Raw genomic sequence first — 18411 nt, forward strand, 5'->3', positions numbered from 1 at the left:
GTGCCGCGGGGGGGGGGCCCTTCCCAGCCACACAACCCGCCCCAGAAGTCTTTCCCAAGCGCAACAGCAGCCCACGAGGAGCTGCAAAATGGCCGCGGGTGAGTGAAGAAAAACGAAGAGGCCGGCACCACCGGCTTTCGCGGGCACCAGGAGCTGTGCTGTGAAGAAAAACGCGGGCACCAGGAGCTGTGCTGTGAAGAAAAACTACAGAGGAAGAAAAACTTACTTACCCCTGCTGCAACGACAAAGAAAACAGCACGGCTGCAGAAAAGAGACAGGAGAGATAAGCCACTCCCCAAAAGGTGAAAGGACCCTGCTTTACTTTCTTTTTTTCTCTTTTTTTTTTTTTAAACTTGATACAAGACTTGATACAAACTTGATCCATGAGAAAAAGGCAGCAAAATAATCAAGCAAAAGAAGTGAGAAAGAAGGAAAAGGAGGAGAAGCCTGATTTCCCTACTCGCATCTGCTGGAGTCAGAAGATACTGAACTCCTGCAGAGGGGGTAGTAGGATATATGGATACGCCCCCTCAAAGCTTGTGCTGACTCCATCTGCTGGATTGGGGACATAACCCACTGTCTGGACTGATCCAGGTACGTACAGGGAACAAGAGACTAACCATGATGTGCCAAGAGATGCAATCAGAGACTAAGAAAATGTGGCAGAAAGATATAGAAATAGCTCTAATTATATTGGGTGCCACTGGCCTGGTTAAGAAAATTTCCAAACACATCTTGATATGTTGCCCCAAGATTACACCCAATCGACTTCAGGTGGTGGCTCTCTTTGGCCCAATGCAAGTACTGAGAAGGGCATTAGCAGTAAAGTTGAAAGACTGAGATCATTCCTAATAAACCCTGACTTCTGAATGAGGTTCAGTCCTGTCAAGGTATGCATAAAAACTCATTTGGAGACACCCATGGGAAACCACTGAGCACTTGACCAAAAGTGTATACATCTAATGTGTGTGTTAACAAATGTATGTTTTCATTAAATTATAACACTATTATATAAATTATTTATGTTTTCTTTACAATTATTATTAGTACATGCCTAGTGTTGAAGAGTATTCAACAATACATTTTTAGAAGATATTAATTTGGGGTTACATATCCATTGAGTGGATTTTAAGCAAAATAGATCCAAACAAAATATAGGTTACATTATACAGTATTATCAAGTGCTGAATAATTGGTATAGGGCACATAGGCTGAGTTATTGTCAAATTCTGCTCATACATGTACCAGGTGTAAATCAATAACCCCATAATTGTGTGCAATAAGTATGCTGCTAGCAAGCACTTCAGTAAAATAACTAATGTAAGTATTCACATTACTGTAAACTTTATAAAAATCTATGATGTTAGATTACATGGTTAAGACTTAAGACACTTTTGACTGGGTACAGTTTCAACTGTTGTAATGACCTTTCACCTACACAGAAATAAAGAATTTCATGTTTTTCTTGAAAAAGTATATACTTGGAGATTTCTAATACAAACCTCGATCTCAAAGGTCAGCATTAAAAATCTATTCCATGTAAAGTACATCTGTAGTATCTACATACCTTATCCATAATGCCCATTGCTTTAATTTTTGCTGATTCACTACCCAATTCATTAAGCTGATGCTTTCCCAGCAACAACTCCTGAGGAATCTCATCATCATCACCTATAAGACAACAAGATGCAGTTCACTTAATATTTTGCAAGGCACCTAAACTATTTAACAAAACTATTTGCTACATGTAAGGAGTGCTCAATTGAATATCTCAAGGGTGACAGTTAACTTTACTAAGAGAAAGAGTAGATTGGAGAGATAGATTTCAAGAGTGTCTGCTCTTTAATTTTCATACCTTAAATAAAGAATACAATAAGTTAGATTGACTAGTTAAAATAATTTTACAAGCTAAAAGAGGTTTATAACACAAAATGTACTGTTATTGGTGAGAGATGACAGAGTTAGCAGCAGTCTGAGAACCAGAGAAGCCAGGGTTCAAATCCCACTGTCACTCCTTGTGACCTTGGACGAGTCATTTCACTCTCTAGTGTGTCAAATACAACCTTACATTGTAAGCCCTCTGGGGACAGGGAAATACATTCATGCACAGTAGGTGCCTTGATCTAGCAAAGAAAAGGCATGAACCAAATATATTAAAAAAAAAAAAAAATGGAAGAATTCATCCAGAACATACTAAAAAAATAAGAATAGCTACAAATAAACGAATAATCTCTGTCCCCAGAGATAGACTTTTATGCAAAGTTTTTTGAACACCTATAAATTTGTCAGCATAGGTCTACAAAAAAAGGCTACATTCTGGCTTAAAAAAAAGAAACCAATTTGATTTCATTAAATTGCTATTTTCTGAAAGAGTGAAATAGGATTTGCAATGCAAGCTGCTAACAGCACTTGGAACCTAATTTTTATTATTAATTTTGAAAAATATGTAATGGGAAGATTACATTTGTACTTCTGAGAATCTAATTCTACTAAAGCCGATAGATAGAGATTTCCCTATCTAAAGTGGCATGCAGGAAACAAAACAGCATGCTCTTTTTTGGAAGAGCATCTTTTTAGGTACAATTGTTTCTTGGAGCCCCAAGTAATAAAGAAATACGTAAAAAAAATGTGCACTAAGCTTCGATGCATATTTTCTTTACTGTTTGCTTAAAAAAAAAAAAAAAAAGAGTTAATTCTGATACAGTAGGCCAGTGGTTCTCAACCTTTTTCCCATCGTGAAACACCTGACAGACCACGTTCACATGTGTGACACACTGCTCATTACAATTTATGAAAGAAATAAAAAATAAAGGTCCAGTATTATTTTTATTGTTAAGAATGACACAAAGAAAAGATACACATTCTATCTGAACAGAAATTGCATAAACGGTAAACATCCCACACCAAAACAGCACCAATTTCCAGCACTTAACAGTAACCACCTTACCTAAGAAAAGGCAACACTGAAAATATTACACCAGGCCTTAAGACACCAATACATCTTCTATAAGGAAAACGGACCAAGTCAGGCTGCTATAGAGCCCTACACAAACTACACATCAGCAGAAAACCTCACCTGAGTCACATGTGCTGACCCTCACCTAACAAGGAATAAAGAGACCAAAACGCATAACTAGAAGCATGCAGGCAAAAACTGAATTGGAAACCGCAACAAGCCAGAGTCTCTGTATGCAGTGTAACAAAGGAAAAAAAGAAACATCACCCATCCTTATAAAACAAATCAAGAAATATAAAATCAGTAGCAGTAAAACCATCCTAACAAAAAGAACAGATTATTTCAAAACAGCGGATGAATGGAATATCCAATAATTAAAAACTCATATCAAAAATTTCTAGATACCAATAAAATATTTTAAAATAGCAGACACAAAGACCTAGTAATGAAAAATAATAAGGATACAAAAAATGTTTTGCTCTGCATACCTGGGAACGTTTGATATCCAGGTGCCCTGAGATTGTTTTGAATTAGCAGGAGGAGGGGTGGTTTGCTTGGAACTTTATCAAGAACTCTATCTCTCTCTTTCACACTGGCTCACAATCGCTCACATATACACATGCTTTTTCTCTCTCACTTACATAGGCTCTTAATTACACATTTACACACATGCTGTCTATCTTTTCAGGCTTACACAGACAGTGTCCTTTTCTCTCACACACAGACTCTCATTCACATGCTTACAAACATGTTCTCTCTTTCTCTCATTTACACACAGGCTCTCAATCACATACTCACATGCTCTCTCACCTTAACCAGCTCTCAATCACACACAGACACACATGCTGTCTTTCTCTCACTTTCACACATGCTCTCAATCACATGCTCACATGATCCCTCACCTAAACCAGCTCTCAATCTCACACATACTCTCTTTCACATATATAGGCTCTCAATCATTCACATACATGCTATCTCACTAACACACACAGGATCTCAAAATCACATGCTTGCTCATTCACTCACTCTCCCCCCTCCCCCGAACTAGCGGCAGCAGCAGAAGCCTCCTCCACTTCTAACCCTAAAGGCAGCAGCAACCTACTTCATTTTCAGCCCTCGCAGAGCAAGGAACCCCCCCTCGGCCGCGGGGGTTGACTACATTCTTCGTTTTTCTCTGAGCCGCGCTGCTCATTCTTCAGACCGCGCCTCTCTTCTTTTCTTCATGCCGATGCAGAGTGCACTAGCAAGGTCTCTTCTTCCCGCGCACACACCCACTGCTCGCCACTTTCTCTTCCAGGCCACGGGGGGGGGGGGGGGGGGGGGGAGAAGAGAGCATGCCGGTGCCGCTGACTCCTGCTCTCCTGCCACGTTCCACCCAGGCTTTTAGCATTTTATGCCCGGGTGTAGGACCTATCTTGCTCAGGTAGGGGGAGCAGCTGGGTCAGCAGGGGACCGGGAAATGTGGCGACACACCTGCATGTGCTTGGCGACACATTGGTGTGTTGCAACACCCCGGTTGAGAACCACTGCAGTAAGCTAATTGGAAGTTTTAGAAAGCACACTAACCTGAAAACGTGTGCACAAAAATATGATTAGTTTGTATAAAACACAATTTCAGTGCATAAATCTAGAGTATAGGACCCCCGCACCAAAAATTCCTGGTTCAGAACCATAGACTAACACTAACCTCAAAAATTACTCCAACACTGACCAGGAGTTTTAAGTTTACAGTATTAATAAAACATGAGTTAAGTCAACACATCTCTCTGCATTTTGAAATAACAGCTAACATTTTGATTAACATGGGATTTGCATAGAGAAGTACTAATTTGTATGCACATTTCTACTCACATTTATGCACTAAACTCCTTGTTAAATTGGGAGTAAATTTGTATGCACAAAAATGTATGCACAACTATGCCTTAACATGTGAGCATAGCTGGGCATACTTTATTACATCAGCCTATCTATGAGGCAAATGTTAACATTTTATTTCAAGCACTTGACTGGTTTAAATTATAACTTCTGAATGCATCACAAGTGACTGTAGAATTATAAAGTCCTACTAGTTTTGCTCTGGGGCAAAAGATTCTGAATAATTTGAACAGTGTAAGGAGCATACAGTTTTTCTGTAAGCAAGCAGGCACTATAGAACATACATATATATGAGATAATGGCACAGTTTGGGTGTGTTCTGAGGTACAAGGCTAAAAACCAAGTACTGGTATCCCATCATAACATACAAACTTGAGTGTCTCTCTGAACTCCCACAGTATTCAGGGAAGCTTCTCATCGAGTCCCATACTTTTATATCCACTTTCAGTTTTGCTAATTCCAAAGAAATGATTGCTAGAATATATTCAATGAAAAAATGCAGTCAAGTATTTGGGATGCAGAAATCCAAGGGAGCAGTAAACAAGGGAAGGAAGAATCTTATGTGCACAGACCAGAGGCCATGGCAAGAGGGTTTCTAGAGGTGCAGAGAGAGGCATAACTAGCAGGAAAAAGAGAGATGACAATACCTCTGGTATAGGTCATGTACTGTGCTCAGATATGGAGGGCGTACCTCCAAAATGAAAGGGCCATCCTTAGAAGGGGGGGGGGGGAGCAGGAGGGATAATAAGTGATAACGAATACAGGCAACAACTGCATCATGCCTTATGCTTTCAGGGGCCCAATACCCAATACTGTTACTGTAGTCCTGCTCTCAACACTAACTTCCTGTCAGCTTTGGGACGGAACCAAGCATGTCAACATTCCCCGCTATGGAAAATTCATCCTGGGCCCCAAATCTCCCTTAAAGTCAGCCTTGCAACACACACGAAAATGACCTTTACTACTCAATAAATAACATGCATTTTTGCATATTAAGGCATATCATGCCTTTTTTGAACAGGGGTGATAGGTTAGAAGTAGTCCACAACCAAAATGTTGTGGAGTTTACCGCATAAGCCATATCAATTGAGACTTAAGGACCTAAATATGTGTAGCTCTAGAGAAGAGGAAAAACAGGGGGGGGGGGATATAATAGAGATAGTTAAATACCCAAAAGGTATTAATGCAGCACAAATAATAAACTAACATCCTGGGCACATTTGTGCCTGATATGTAGGGAACTTTCAATAGGTATTGAAAGTTCAGGTAAACGACATGGGGTTGAGGAGCTGGTGTCTGGTTGAGTATGAGAGTAGTAAAAGCATAATTTATTGTAAGTAGCTATATGCTAAGAAAACTGGTTATGTTCCTCTAGATTTCCATTTACCTGAAAATGTAATTTGATATATGACTTCTGAAATGGATTGTAATCTGACAAGACTCTCTCTACCATCTCTTCCTATTTGCATAATTTTTGAAAATATCAATACAAAGTATATTGAAAATAAGAAAAACTAGCAACATTTATTACTACAATATTCAATATTATTCTATTTGTTAAAATTTCTTCTAAATTTTAAGATGTACTACTTACCAAATGCAGTAAAATCCATGTCTTCTAAATTTTCCAAAATATTTTCTACTGAAGCAGAGAATCTTTTGAATGTTGAAGAATCCATCATTTCTGTAAAAAAAAAAAAAAAAAGATTAATGAAGACAATTTTCAACTCCATTTACCCAGGTAAATTGGCTAGCCTGAAAATTGCTTATTTGCCCCTTGCTTCCACATTCATTGTGTATACTTTTAGATAGGTTGGGGGCATGTTAGTGAAACTAAATATGTAGATTTGAGTTTACAATCTCTGCATGGTGTTTTGCTTGATAATTCTGCCTGCACAAAAATCAAGTGGCAAACTCAGCAAGTATTTGTAGGTAGTTTTGAAAGGGAAATTACCCACATAGTTTCTTTTGAGAATTAGCTACATGGTACACAGATTAAAAAAAAGTTCTCCATGGACTTTGCAGCTATGTGGGCAGTTTGAAAATTGTTTTATCAGGTGAATTTTAAAAGGAGTTAGAAATGTAAATGTAACATACTATCGTAGCAATTTTTAAAAAGCCATTTACACGCATATAGTGCACTTACATGTAAATATCCTATGGACAATGTAATGGCATATACTGTAGCTATTTTCAAAAGTCCACTTACACAGGTAAAGTGCATTTACTGTAAAACCCAATTTTAAGTATATAAATGCTTTTTAAAATCAGACCCACTATGGTTAAAACAATGGTAAACTTTTTCCCTTACAGAAACCTGCAATTCACAGTATGAAATTGTGTGTACTTGTTGAATTGGTATGTTAAACTGCTGACTACTTTCCTCTCTGCGCTTGTTAAATCGGGCAGATAAAATACTCTCTCAGCATTCAGTTGCTGAATACTTATTTCTTATTTTACACAGAATCTCCCAATTCACCTACCTGAGTCTGTGGGAAGTCAGTTTCTCTATATGCCTTCCAATATTCTCCTACCTCACTGATTCTCTTTCTTTAAATGGAGTGATATTTATTCTTTGCTGATTCTTTTCACCTGAACAGTTCTGTTGCTAAGCAACATCCACTTCAGCTATGATCAGCCTGGCTGCCACAGTGCCACCACCTGGGCAGCAGAGCTACTGCAGGGAGTGATGTGCCCACCCAGAGCAAAAGCTTCAGATTACAAACCAGGTTTCACAAAATTCATTTACAAGAATGAAGCATCAAGCATTTGCCTTATGATTCATAAATTCAACAGCAGGCCTCAACAGATTTATATAGTTGAAGGCAACTTTGAAAGGAATTTGCCCAGGTAACTAAAGAATTAAAAGAGTTTGCTTATCATAAATGGGGTCCTCCATAAACAGCAGGATGAATTACTCATGATATGTGGTGACATCATTAGATGGCACCAGAGTCTTCTCTCAGAGCTCAGTAGAGCTTTTATTCTACTGAGCATGTGTGGGGGTCCTTGCGCAAGTGCTGACTTGTGAACCCCTCAGTCCATTTCTAGATTTTAGCTTTAGCCAAGTAGTTGACTCTCCAGGTAGGATGGCAGGTATTTAGCATAGTTAATTCATCCTGTTTCTATGGAGAACCCTGTTTACAATAAGCAAACTTGCTTTCTCTGTCAAAAAGTAGTGCAGAATTAGCCATAACATATGTCAGAGGTGGCCAACTCCGGTCCTTGAGAGCCACAAACAGGCCAGGTTTTCGGGATATCCAGAATGAATATGCATGAGAAATTTGCATGCACTTCCTCCCTTGTATGCAAATCTATCTCATGCATATTCACTGTGGATATCTTGAAAACCTGGCATATTTGTAGCTCTCAAGGACCAGAGTTGGCCACCTCCGACATATGGGGTGTCCCAAGCTGAGGACTGCACAGCGGAGCATTTACTGAATATGTAAACCTGCTCTACCAATGCAGAGTTAACTACTGAGAGAACAGGTTGTGCAAAACTGTTTGCCCAAATCTACTGTCACTTCTTGAAGGATTGTCCAAGGCAGTAGTAAAACATATAGCTGTGTACAGGCAACCAAGTTGCAGCTTTGATTTCGATAGGAACAGTTCTCAGATGTGCAACAGAAGCTGTTATAACCTGTACATGATGTACTTTAACCAATTCTGTAATCTGTAGACCAGCTAGGGCATAATAATGTTCAACAGAGTCACCAGCCAATTTGTCAGGCTATGTTTTGCCACTGCCTGTTGGTATCATAGGAGATAAATAATTGAGAAGCTTGCTGAGTTCTTTGCAAGTAGTAAGCTTTGGCTCTCTTACAGTTCAATGTATGAAGGGCTTTCTTACCCTTGTGCACATGCAGATTTGGAAAAATGTTAGTAAACTGATGGCTTGATTGATATGAAATGTGGAAACAACTTTTGGGAGAAATTTTGGGCAAGTATGTAGCACCACCCTATTGTGAAAAAATTACAGATAAGGCGAGTAAGAGACCAGGGCTTGTAACTTGCTGACCCTCCTTGCTGAAGTGATTGCCACTTAAAATATCACTTTCCAGGTGAGGAATTTCAGTGAAATAGAATTCAATGGTTCAAATGGATGTTTTATCAATTGTGCAAGGACAACATTAAGATCCCACAGAAATGCAGGCTTAGAGACAGAGGGTTTTGTATGTCATAGGCCTTTTATGAATTTTGAGGCTAAGGGATGAACAGAAATTGGCCTTCCATCCATGAGGGGATGGTAATATTAATGCACTTTTTGTCTCTTTGTGCTGTTAAGGGCCTGCTGAGGCAGCGAAGCAAGAGTAAAAGACAGAAAACCCTGAAGGATTTGCAAAATATTTTTAAGAGAAATGAAAATCCAGATGGTAATGCAGACAAAAAATGACTAAGGGGCTCATGAGGCAGCACTTGTGTGAACTCCTGCACATATTCAGTAAAGCAAAAGCTCTACTGAACTCAGAAAGAGGGTCCTGAAGGAGCTCAGTGAGTTGCTGGATGTTTGCGGAAAGACCTGTTCAATAGGTCCTTGCAAACGGGAGCGGCTGTGGTCCCACTTCACAAATAGTAACAGGGAGAAGCTTGGAAACTACAGGCTGGCTAGCTTTACCTCAGTGGTGGAAAAACTAAAGAAGAATGTTCTGAAGGAAAGGATAGTGAACTATCTGAAATGAACTTGCAGTGGATTGCATGATCTGAGACAATGTTTTTACCAGCGGAAGATCATATCAGACAAATAAGATTGGCTTTTTTGACTGGTGTCTATAGAATTAGATCAAGAACAAGTCGAATTTCAGCAAAGTATTTTCTACGGTCCCGCACAGGAGCTGCATAAACAAATTAACAAGTCTGGGAATGGATCAGTACTTACAGACAACAGTGAGTAGTTGTACAAGGAACCTATGCCGAAGAGGGAAAAGTGATGAGTGGAGTGCCTCAGGGACAGGTTCTGGGACCAATTCTATTCAATAACTTTGTGAATGATATTGCAGAAGGGTTAGAAAGAAAAGTGAGCAATGAAAACTTGGAGTGGACAAAGGTTTGGCAGTTGGGATTCAATGCCCAGAAGTGCAGAGTCATGCATTTGGAATGCAGGAATTCAAAGGAGCTGTACAAGATGGGGGTGAAAGTCTGATGTACATGGACTGGAAGAGAGATCTTGAGGTGACAGTGTCTGACGATTTGAAGGTGGTGAAGTAACATGACAAGGCGATGGTTAAGGCTAGAGGGATACTGAGCTGCATAGAAAGAGGCATAACCAGCAAGAAAAAGGATGTTATAATGCCCCTGTATAGGCCATTGGCAAGGCCTTCTTTGGAGTACTGTATTTAGTTTTGGAGACTGCATTTCAAAAAGGATAGACACAAGAAAAGCAATCCAGAGAAAGGCAACCAAATGGTGTGGGGTCTACGCCAAAATAATTATGAAATGAGATTAAAGGACCTAAATATGCATACACTGGAGTAAAGGAGAGACGGGGTGATATGATACAGACTATTAAATTCCTGAAAAGTATTAATAACACACAGGAAGCCAACCTTTTTGGATAGAAACTATAGAACAAGGGCTCATAATATGATGCTCCAAAGGGATCAAGTCAAGAATAGTGGATGCACTGAATACCCACCCAGAAAAGTAGTGAGGACAAGGAAAGTAATGAAATTCAAAAGGGCATGAGATAAACACAGAGGATTCCTAGTGGCTAAATGATGGAGACAAAGAATAGAGTAACTCATGCTCACTGGGACAACCTGCACAAACCAATGATTGCCCCACGAATTAAAAAAAATAAATAAATAAAAAAAGAAGTTTGCTGGGCTGGCTGGATGGACCACTTAGTAAATATCAGCAGAAAAAAAGCTATGCTATTATATTGGCTAAACAGAATACAAAAAAGAAGTGTGAATAAAAAGTTACCTTCAGGAGTTAATTTAGGCTCATAAGCTTTTCTCTTCTTTTGCTTCTCTTTTTTCTTCATTTTCCTGTACACTGTAACAAGGTTTAATAAAATCCCTTACACAGTAAAATGAAAGAAGTGGAGAATATTTTAGGTTTTAAATGCAACAGTTATATTAAATAAGACAATTTTGTTTCATTTGTAAAATATCTCTCTCTCTCTCTATATATATATAATTATATATATAATTATATTATTATATTATATATATATATATATATATATAATATATTATTATATTATATATATATATAATTTTATGATCATGCTGTGCTTCATAACAAATTCAAACTGGTAACCTATTTAAGTACTTTGCTAAGTTACCATCACTGAGGCTCGGAGGAGGAGAATATTCATCAGAGTCCTCTGGACTGCGATCTCGATAACGGCTACCAGAACTCCTTCTACCTTCATAGAAATGGCCACTTCTCCTGTGATCCCCAGAACTTCTCCTTTCACGCTCTTCATACGCCCAAGTTTTATCATCATCCTTATCTTTCTTGTGTCTTTTCCTAGAAGCTACATGTAAAATTTCATTATTACAAACATTTTAATCTTGAATGTGCATTCAATTATATTGGAATAATCCAGCTATCCTTATTTGTTTAAATTAGTAAAATCAACTTGTTTAAAAGACAATTTAGTTTTCAGCCCCCTCTGTATCCCCTACACACACAACTTAGCCTTTAAGAGAAAAGAAAAGGGTTGTTCAAACAGTACTCAAAAGGAGCATTCTCTAAAATCAATAAAATAAAATTGGAGAAATTACTTACCTGATAATTTCGTTTTCCTTAGTGTAGACAGATGGACTCAGGACCAATGGGTATAGTGTACTCCTGTTAACAGTTGGAGACGGATCAGATTTCAATCTGACGTCAGCCCCTAGTACATATACCCCTGCAGGAAGTGCAGCTCTTCAGTATTCTTCATTGAAAAGCATTGTGGATATATGTGTGACTGACTGATTGATTAACTTAATATGGTTAACTTAAATAACTTTGTTAGAACTTTAAAAACTTGATTAACTTGAACTGGTTGATTGACTATAGCTGGAGACCGTCAGTGTACTCAACCGGAAAGCGTCGACACCCAGCAGGGTGGATGCCCTAGGTAAATGAAAACATGGCTTACCCTTGATTCGTTGAAAAACCATGTATAACGGCAGCCGAGGGTGGGATGCTGAGTCCATCTGTCTACACTAAGGAAAACGAAATTATCAGGTAAGTAATTTCTCCATTTCCTAGCGTGTAGCAGATGGACTCAGGACCAATGGGATGTATAAAAGCTACTCCCGAACTGGGTGGGAGGCTGCCCGTGGCCCACTTAGGATTGCCCTTGCAAATGCTGTGTCCTCCCGAGCCTGAACATCCAGACGGTAGAATCTGGAGAAGGTATGGATGGAGGACCATGTTGCCATCCTGCAGATCTCGGCAGGTGACAGCATTCTAGTTTCTGCGCAGGAAACCGCATGGGCTCTGGTAGAATGGGCCTTGACCTGTAGAGGTGGTGGTTTTCCCACTTCTACGTAGGCCGCCTTGATGACTTCCTTGATCCAGCAGGCAATGGTTGCCCGTGAGGCCGCTTCCCCTTACCTCTTCCCGCCGCGAAGGACGAAAAGGTGGTCAGTCTTTCGTACTGGTTCCGACATGTCCAGGTATCTGGATAGGAGTCTGCTGATGTCGAGATGGCGTAGACTACGGGTTTCTTCCGACTTTTCAAGCCGTCCATCATTGGTAGTGAGATGGTTTGGTTAAGGTGGAAGTGTGAGACCACTTTGGGGAGGAAGGAGGGAACCGTGCGTAGCTGAATGGTCCCCGGGGTGAGTCTGAGGAACAGCTCACGGCAGGACAGTGCCTGTAGCTCTGAGATGCGGCAGGCCGAACACACGGCCAGCAAGAACACAGTCTTTAAGGTTAACAGACGGAGGGGATGGGCCTCGGAGGGGTCTGAAGGCGGATCCCGCTAGGAACTCCAAGACGAGGTTGAGGTTCCACTGGGGCACTGGCCACTTTAGTGGTGGGCGAATGTGTTTGACTCCTTTCAGGACGCGTGATACATTTGGGTGCGAGGCTATGCTGTCGAACTCGCTCCTGGAGCCATAGCACGACTACCTGTATCTTGATGGAGTTGAGGACAGACCCTTCTGTAGTCCATTCTGTAAGAATTCCAGAATAACGGGAACTTTAGAGGAGCGTGGTTTGACGTTGTGGTCTTCGCACCAGGCCTCAAAGACTCTCCAGATCCTTATGTATGTTAGAGATGTGGAGAACTTGTGTGCTCGGAGGAGAGTATCTATTACTGCCCCCGAGTATCCCCTCTTTCTCAGGCGGGCCCTCTCAATGGCCATTCCGTAAGAGATAATTGAGCTGGATCCTCATGGAGGATGGGACCTTGTTGTGGCAGGTCTCTGTGTGGAGGCAGGGGTAGTGGATTCCCTGCCAGTAGTCTTCTCATGTCTGCGTACCAGGGTCTTCTTGGCCAGTCTGGGGCCACCAGAAGAACTAGCCCCCTGTGCCGCTGAATCTTGTGAATGATTACCACCAGCAAGGGCCACGGAGGGAAAGCATATAGCAGGGTCCCCGGTGGCCAGGCTTGTACCAGGGCGTCGATCCCCTGGGACTGCGGATCCCGCCTGTGGCTGAAGTATCTGGGTACTTGAGCGTTGGATCTGCTTGCTAGAAGGTCCATGTCTGGAGTCCCCCACCAATTCACTATCATCTTGAAGGCTGTGGGTGACAGCTTCCATTCTCCTGGGTTTAGACTTTCCCTGCTGAGGAAGCCTGCCGTGGTGTTGTCCTTCCCGGCGATGTGGACGGCGGAGATATCCTGTAGATTTGCTTCCGCCCAAGCCATCAGAGGGTCTATTTCTAAGGACACCTGTTGGCTTCTGGTTCTGCCCTGCCGGTTGATGTAGGCCACCATCGTGGTGTTGTCCGACATCACTCTGACTGCTTTGTCTCGAAGTCTGTGGGCGAACCGCAGGCAGGCTAATCTGACCGCCCGTGCTTCTAGGCGGTTGATGTTCCACCCTGCCTCTTCTTCGTTCCACCGCCCTTGGGCGGTTAGCTCTTCGCAGTGTGCTCCCCACCCGTATAGACTGGCATCTGTGGTGAGCAGGGTCCAGGTTGGGGAGGATAGTCTTGATCCCCGGCTCATGTGGCTGACCTGTAGCCACCACCATAGCTGGGTCCGGACTCTGGCCGGTAGTGGTAGACGTACGGTGTAGTTCTGGGATTGTGGACTCCACCGTGATAGAAGTGAGCGTTGCAGGGGCCTCATGTGGGCTCGCTCCCAAGGCACCACTTCCAGTGTGGATGCCATTAGTCCGAGGACTTGCAGGTAATCCCATACTGTGGGACGGGAGGCGCTCAGCAAGGTCTGGAGCCGGTTTCACAGCTTTGATCTCCTCGTAGGGGTCAGGCTGACCTGGTCTTCCTTGGTGTCGAATCGGACTCCTAGGTATTCCAGCGACTGCGAGGGCTGTAGGGAGCTCTAGTTTGTGTTGACTACCCAACCTAGGCTTTCCAGTAGAGTTATGACTCTGCTGGTTGCTTGGTGGCTTTCCTCCGGTGATTTTGCTCTGATCAGCCAATCGTCCAGGTAGGGATGAACGAGGATTCCTTCCTTCCTGAGTGTTGCCGCCACCACTACTATTACCTTGGTGAACGTCCGGGGTGCAGTGGCTAACCTGAAGGGTAGTGCCCGGACCTGGTAGTGATGATTCAGGACCTTGAAGCGTAGGTAGCGCTGGTGTTCCTGATGAATTGGGATGTGTAGGTAGGCCTCCGACAGGTCCAAGGATGTGAGGAACTCTCCTGGTTGTATTGCACGTATGACTGATCATAGGGTTTCCATGCGGAAGCGTGGGATCCTTAGGTGTCTGTTGACCAACTTGAGGTCCAGGATGGGTCTGAATGTACCCTCTTTCTTGGGTACGATAAAGTAGATGGAGTAATGTCTAGTATTTATTTCCCATGTAGGTACCGGGATTATGGCCTCGAGAGCCAGAAGTCTGGTCGGTGTAGCTTCCACTGCCGCCCTCTTGTGGGGGTCGTGGCAGGGAGATTCCATGAACTTGTCTGGAGGGGTTCGAAAGAAGTCCAGGTAGTACCCCTCTCGGATGATGGCTAAGACCCACTTGTCCGAAGTTATCTCGACCCATCTGTGGTAGAATAGGGTTAGTCTACCCCCTATGGCTTCTTCTCTTGGATGGGTCAGCTGAATCTCATTGTGGGGTGCGGCTGGGGCCTGGACCCGAGCAGATTCCCCTCTTGCTGTGCTTGTTCCGAAAGGACTGGTTCCTGCCCGTAGGATAGGGAGCTCCGATAGGCATTGGGATACAAGGTCCAGAAGCTCATCCTTTGTGAAGAAGCGTCTCATGGTTCGATGTGGCTCCGACCCCAAGGGGAGTTCCCCCTCCTCAAGGGGCTCGACTTCCTCTTCGGAGAAATCCGTGTCCCCGTAGGTGGGGCTTCTGGGTGGTGGGAGCCTGTGCCTAAGGCCTCGAGGGTCCTGGGGCATGAGGGTCTTCCGGTGGCGCATATGGCTGCTCCGCCCGGGATTCAGTTTGCATTTTGACAAAGGCGTGAATCCCCTTAAACAGCTCCACCCAAGAGATCGACGCTGGGTCTAAGTTGAGGGGCGCCGGTTCCCTGGGGGTCCCCATCTGTGAGGTGGATTCACTGGGGCCTGCTAGGTCCGGGGTGCCCCCTGAGGAGCTAGCACTGGGCCCTGGGTGGGGCTGGCCCTGACCTGGATCTCCCAGGGCCTCCTCACAGTGTGCGCATAGCGCGTCGGCTTCCTCGCTCTGTGCGGCTCTGATGTGGCATGCTGGGCAGAGTCTGGAGGTGCCATTTCTGTGGACGCGTAAGCTCTTATGCGCTCCATTGCGTCTGATATGTGCGCGCAGATGTGCGCCTTGCTCTGTGCGCGCAACTTATGCACGTAAGGTTTTATGTGCGCCTAAGATTATGCGCACAAGTAATTTTGTGCGCTTAGCTTAATTTGTGCGCTCGGATCGGGCGGCGCGGCGAACAGGGCCAAGATGCCGACGGCGAGCATGCGGGCAATATGGCGACCTCCTCGGAGGGTCTCCACGTGGGCAGATCCTGGAACGGCCGGGGCCCAGCCCTGCTAGGGCGGATCAACCCGGTGGCACAGGTTCCGATCGCCGACCTGTGCTCCTCCTCGATCTTCGGAGACCGGCTTAAAGTAGAAGATTTCCACCATACCTTGTCTTCGGCGCTTCCCGGTTTCACTCCAGGAGGTCTCCAGCTGCAGGGGGAGAGGGCAAATATCTTCACCGCCGCGCTCGAGGGGTGCACCCGCTGCCTCTCAGCCGCGCCCGGGATCGGGGGCTAAGTCCTCGCCGCGATTCGGCCGCCGGACCGAGGCTGCCTCTACGCCGCGCCTGAGGATTCGGGGGCTAGGTCCCTGCCGCAAATCGGCCACCGGACCGAGGCTCACCTCCGAAGGACCACAGAAATCACCTCGGGAAACTCAACTGGGGGAGGGACCCGAGGGTATCACTGCAGGAGTGCGGGACTCGTCTTCAGGTAGGTTTCTTCTTTAAATTTCGGGTTTTGTTCTTTAATTTTGGTCTAACGCTCTGAGAGCGTGCAGATAGTCCCTAACTGCTATGGAGACGGAAAATACTGGAGAGCTGCACTTCCTGCAGGGGTATATGTACTAGGGGCTGACGTCAGATTGAAATCTGATCCGTCTCCAACTGCTAACAGGAGTACACTATACCCATTGGTCCTGAGTCCATCTGCTATACGCTAGGAAAAATAAATAAATCCAATGACAAAGTTTGTGCATCTGGCTCCCTTTACACATGGTTGAAGGAAAGCATGGGAAATAGAACAAGTGCTGAAGTATTCTGGGATGTTATCTTTAGATGAGCTTAAAGACTGCTGCTTGTTGGGGCAGTCAGGAGCCAATCATCTAAGTATGGAAAGATCTGCCACTACCATACAAAGCATTTCGTTAAGATGGGGGCAGCAACAGTCCAAACGGAAGGACCTTGTACTGGTAGTGGGTTGATCCCACAGTGAAGCATAAGCTATGAAAATATGAAGGATGAATAGGGATGTGTGTGTACACATCTTAGAGGTCTAGGGAACACTTCCAATCCTTTTTGAATGAAAGGAAGAATCATGTTCAAATGGAGAAATTACTTACCTGATAATTTTGTTTTCCTTAGTGTAGACAGATGGACTCAGGACCAGTGGGTTATGCTCCTCTGGCCAGCAGATGGAGATGGAGCAAGCTGACGTCACAGTATATATACTCCTGCAGTGACCCCAGCCCACCAGTATTCTCTTCAAAAGCAACTGTGGACAGACTAGCAAAACACTTGATTAAAAAGACAACCAGAACTGTACTCAATCATCAATAAACACTGAATTAAAGTAAGAACATAGATACCCCAATCTAGGAACTGGATGAACACTTACCAGTAATCCCTTGGGATCTGTAGTCCTAAAGTAGGACTATTGACACAATCATTCGGCAGCTGAGGGCAGGAAGCTGAGTCCATCTGTCTATATTAAGGAAAACGAAATTATCAGGTAAGTAATTTCTCCATTTCCTAGTGTGTAGACAAATGGATTCAGGACCAGTGGGTTGTATCAAAGCTACTCCCAAACAGGGTGGGAGGCTGCCCACGGTCCAGTGAACACTGCACATGCAAAAGTTGCATCAACCTGGGCATGCACATCTGGACGAAAAAAATCTGGAAAAAGTCCGTAAGAAGGACCACGTTGCAGTTCGGCAGATATCAAGGGGAGACAACAAACTAATCGACGCCTGTAATACTGCCTGAGCTTTAGTGGAATGAGCTCTAACCTGAGTAGGAAACGGCTTTTCAGCATCCACGTATGCGGCCGTGACCACCTCCTTAATCCTGTATCTTTAAACAACTGGATGCAAACCGTAGTGACACAATTACAATTCTTTATAAAAAAAATACTACGTTATTTCAAATGCCAATGAAGTGTCATATGTTTACAACAACCCTCATTCGGGAGCTTAATGAATACACTAAGTTGTGTTACATTCTATTCACTTAAGAATGATATGGGATTTATAACCCAATATAAAGTGAATTGCTCACCACTAAATCTGTATAATCATTGGGTTTGTTGTTGTTAATCCACTTGGAAATGCTTGTAGCCAATAAATTCAATTTTTATATTATTTTTTTCTTTTCTTAATATTTTCTTTACTTGTGCTTTTGCTCCTTAGATAATGTTCACTATATATGCACAGTCATTCGCATCTATTGTATGCTTGATAACCACGTTCTGAAGTGTATCCACAGAAATAGAAAATATTTATCGCAGTGTGAAATAGCAGTGGCAACAAACTTTTGTGCCCTGCTTTGAAGACCCGACTTATTACTGCAGATTAAACTGTTTGCAACGCCCTTAATCCAGCAAGTTATTGTAGCCCACGAAGCTGGAGCGCCCTGCTTCTTAACACCATGGACAAACAGGTGATCCGTCTTTCGGAAAGGTTCAGAAACCTCCAGATACCACACAAAAAGCCCCTTGACATCCAAGGAATGACCTTATGTAGGGATGGAAAGGAAATGGACTGAGGGAGGGGCCAT

The 18411-nt window shown here is 43.3% G+C and overlaps 1 protein-coding gene across 4 annotated transcripts in view; it reads right to left on the bottom strand.

The window, feature by feature from the left end:
* Positions 1 to 18411, bottom strand: part of NIPBL (NIPBL cohesin loading factor) — a 1214062-nt gene that overhangs the window by 711000 nt on the left and 484651 nt on the right. For all 4 annotated transcript variants that reach the window (XM_029578690.1, XM_029578673.1, XM_029578682.1 and 1 more), the window contains 4 exons: positions 11121 to 11315; positions 10757 to 10828; positions 6426 to 6515; positions 1568 to 1671 (listed from right to left, as the gene is read on the bottom strand). In XM_029578690.1, the coding sequence (XP_029434550.1) occupies positions 1568 to 1671; positions 6426 to 6515; positions 10757 to 10828; positions 11121 to 11315 (461 nt within the window). The remainder of the gene's footprint in view (positions 1 to 1567; positions 1672 to 6425; positions 6516 to 10756; positions 10829 to 11120; positions 11316 to 18411) is intronic.

Source organism: Rhinatrema bivittatum, chromosome 1 (genome assembly GCF_901001135.1).
Source record: "Rhinatrema bivittatum chromosome 1, aRhiBiv1.1, whole genome shotgun sequence".
Taxonomy (NCBI): domain Eukaryota; kingdom Metazoa; phylum Chordata; class Amphibia; order Gymnophiona; family Rhinatrematidae; genus Rhinatrema; species Rhinatrema bivittatum.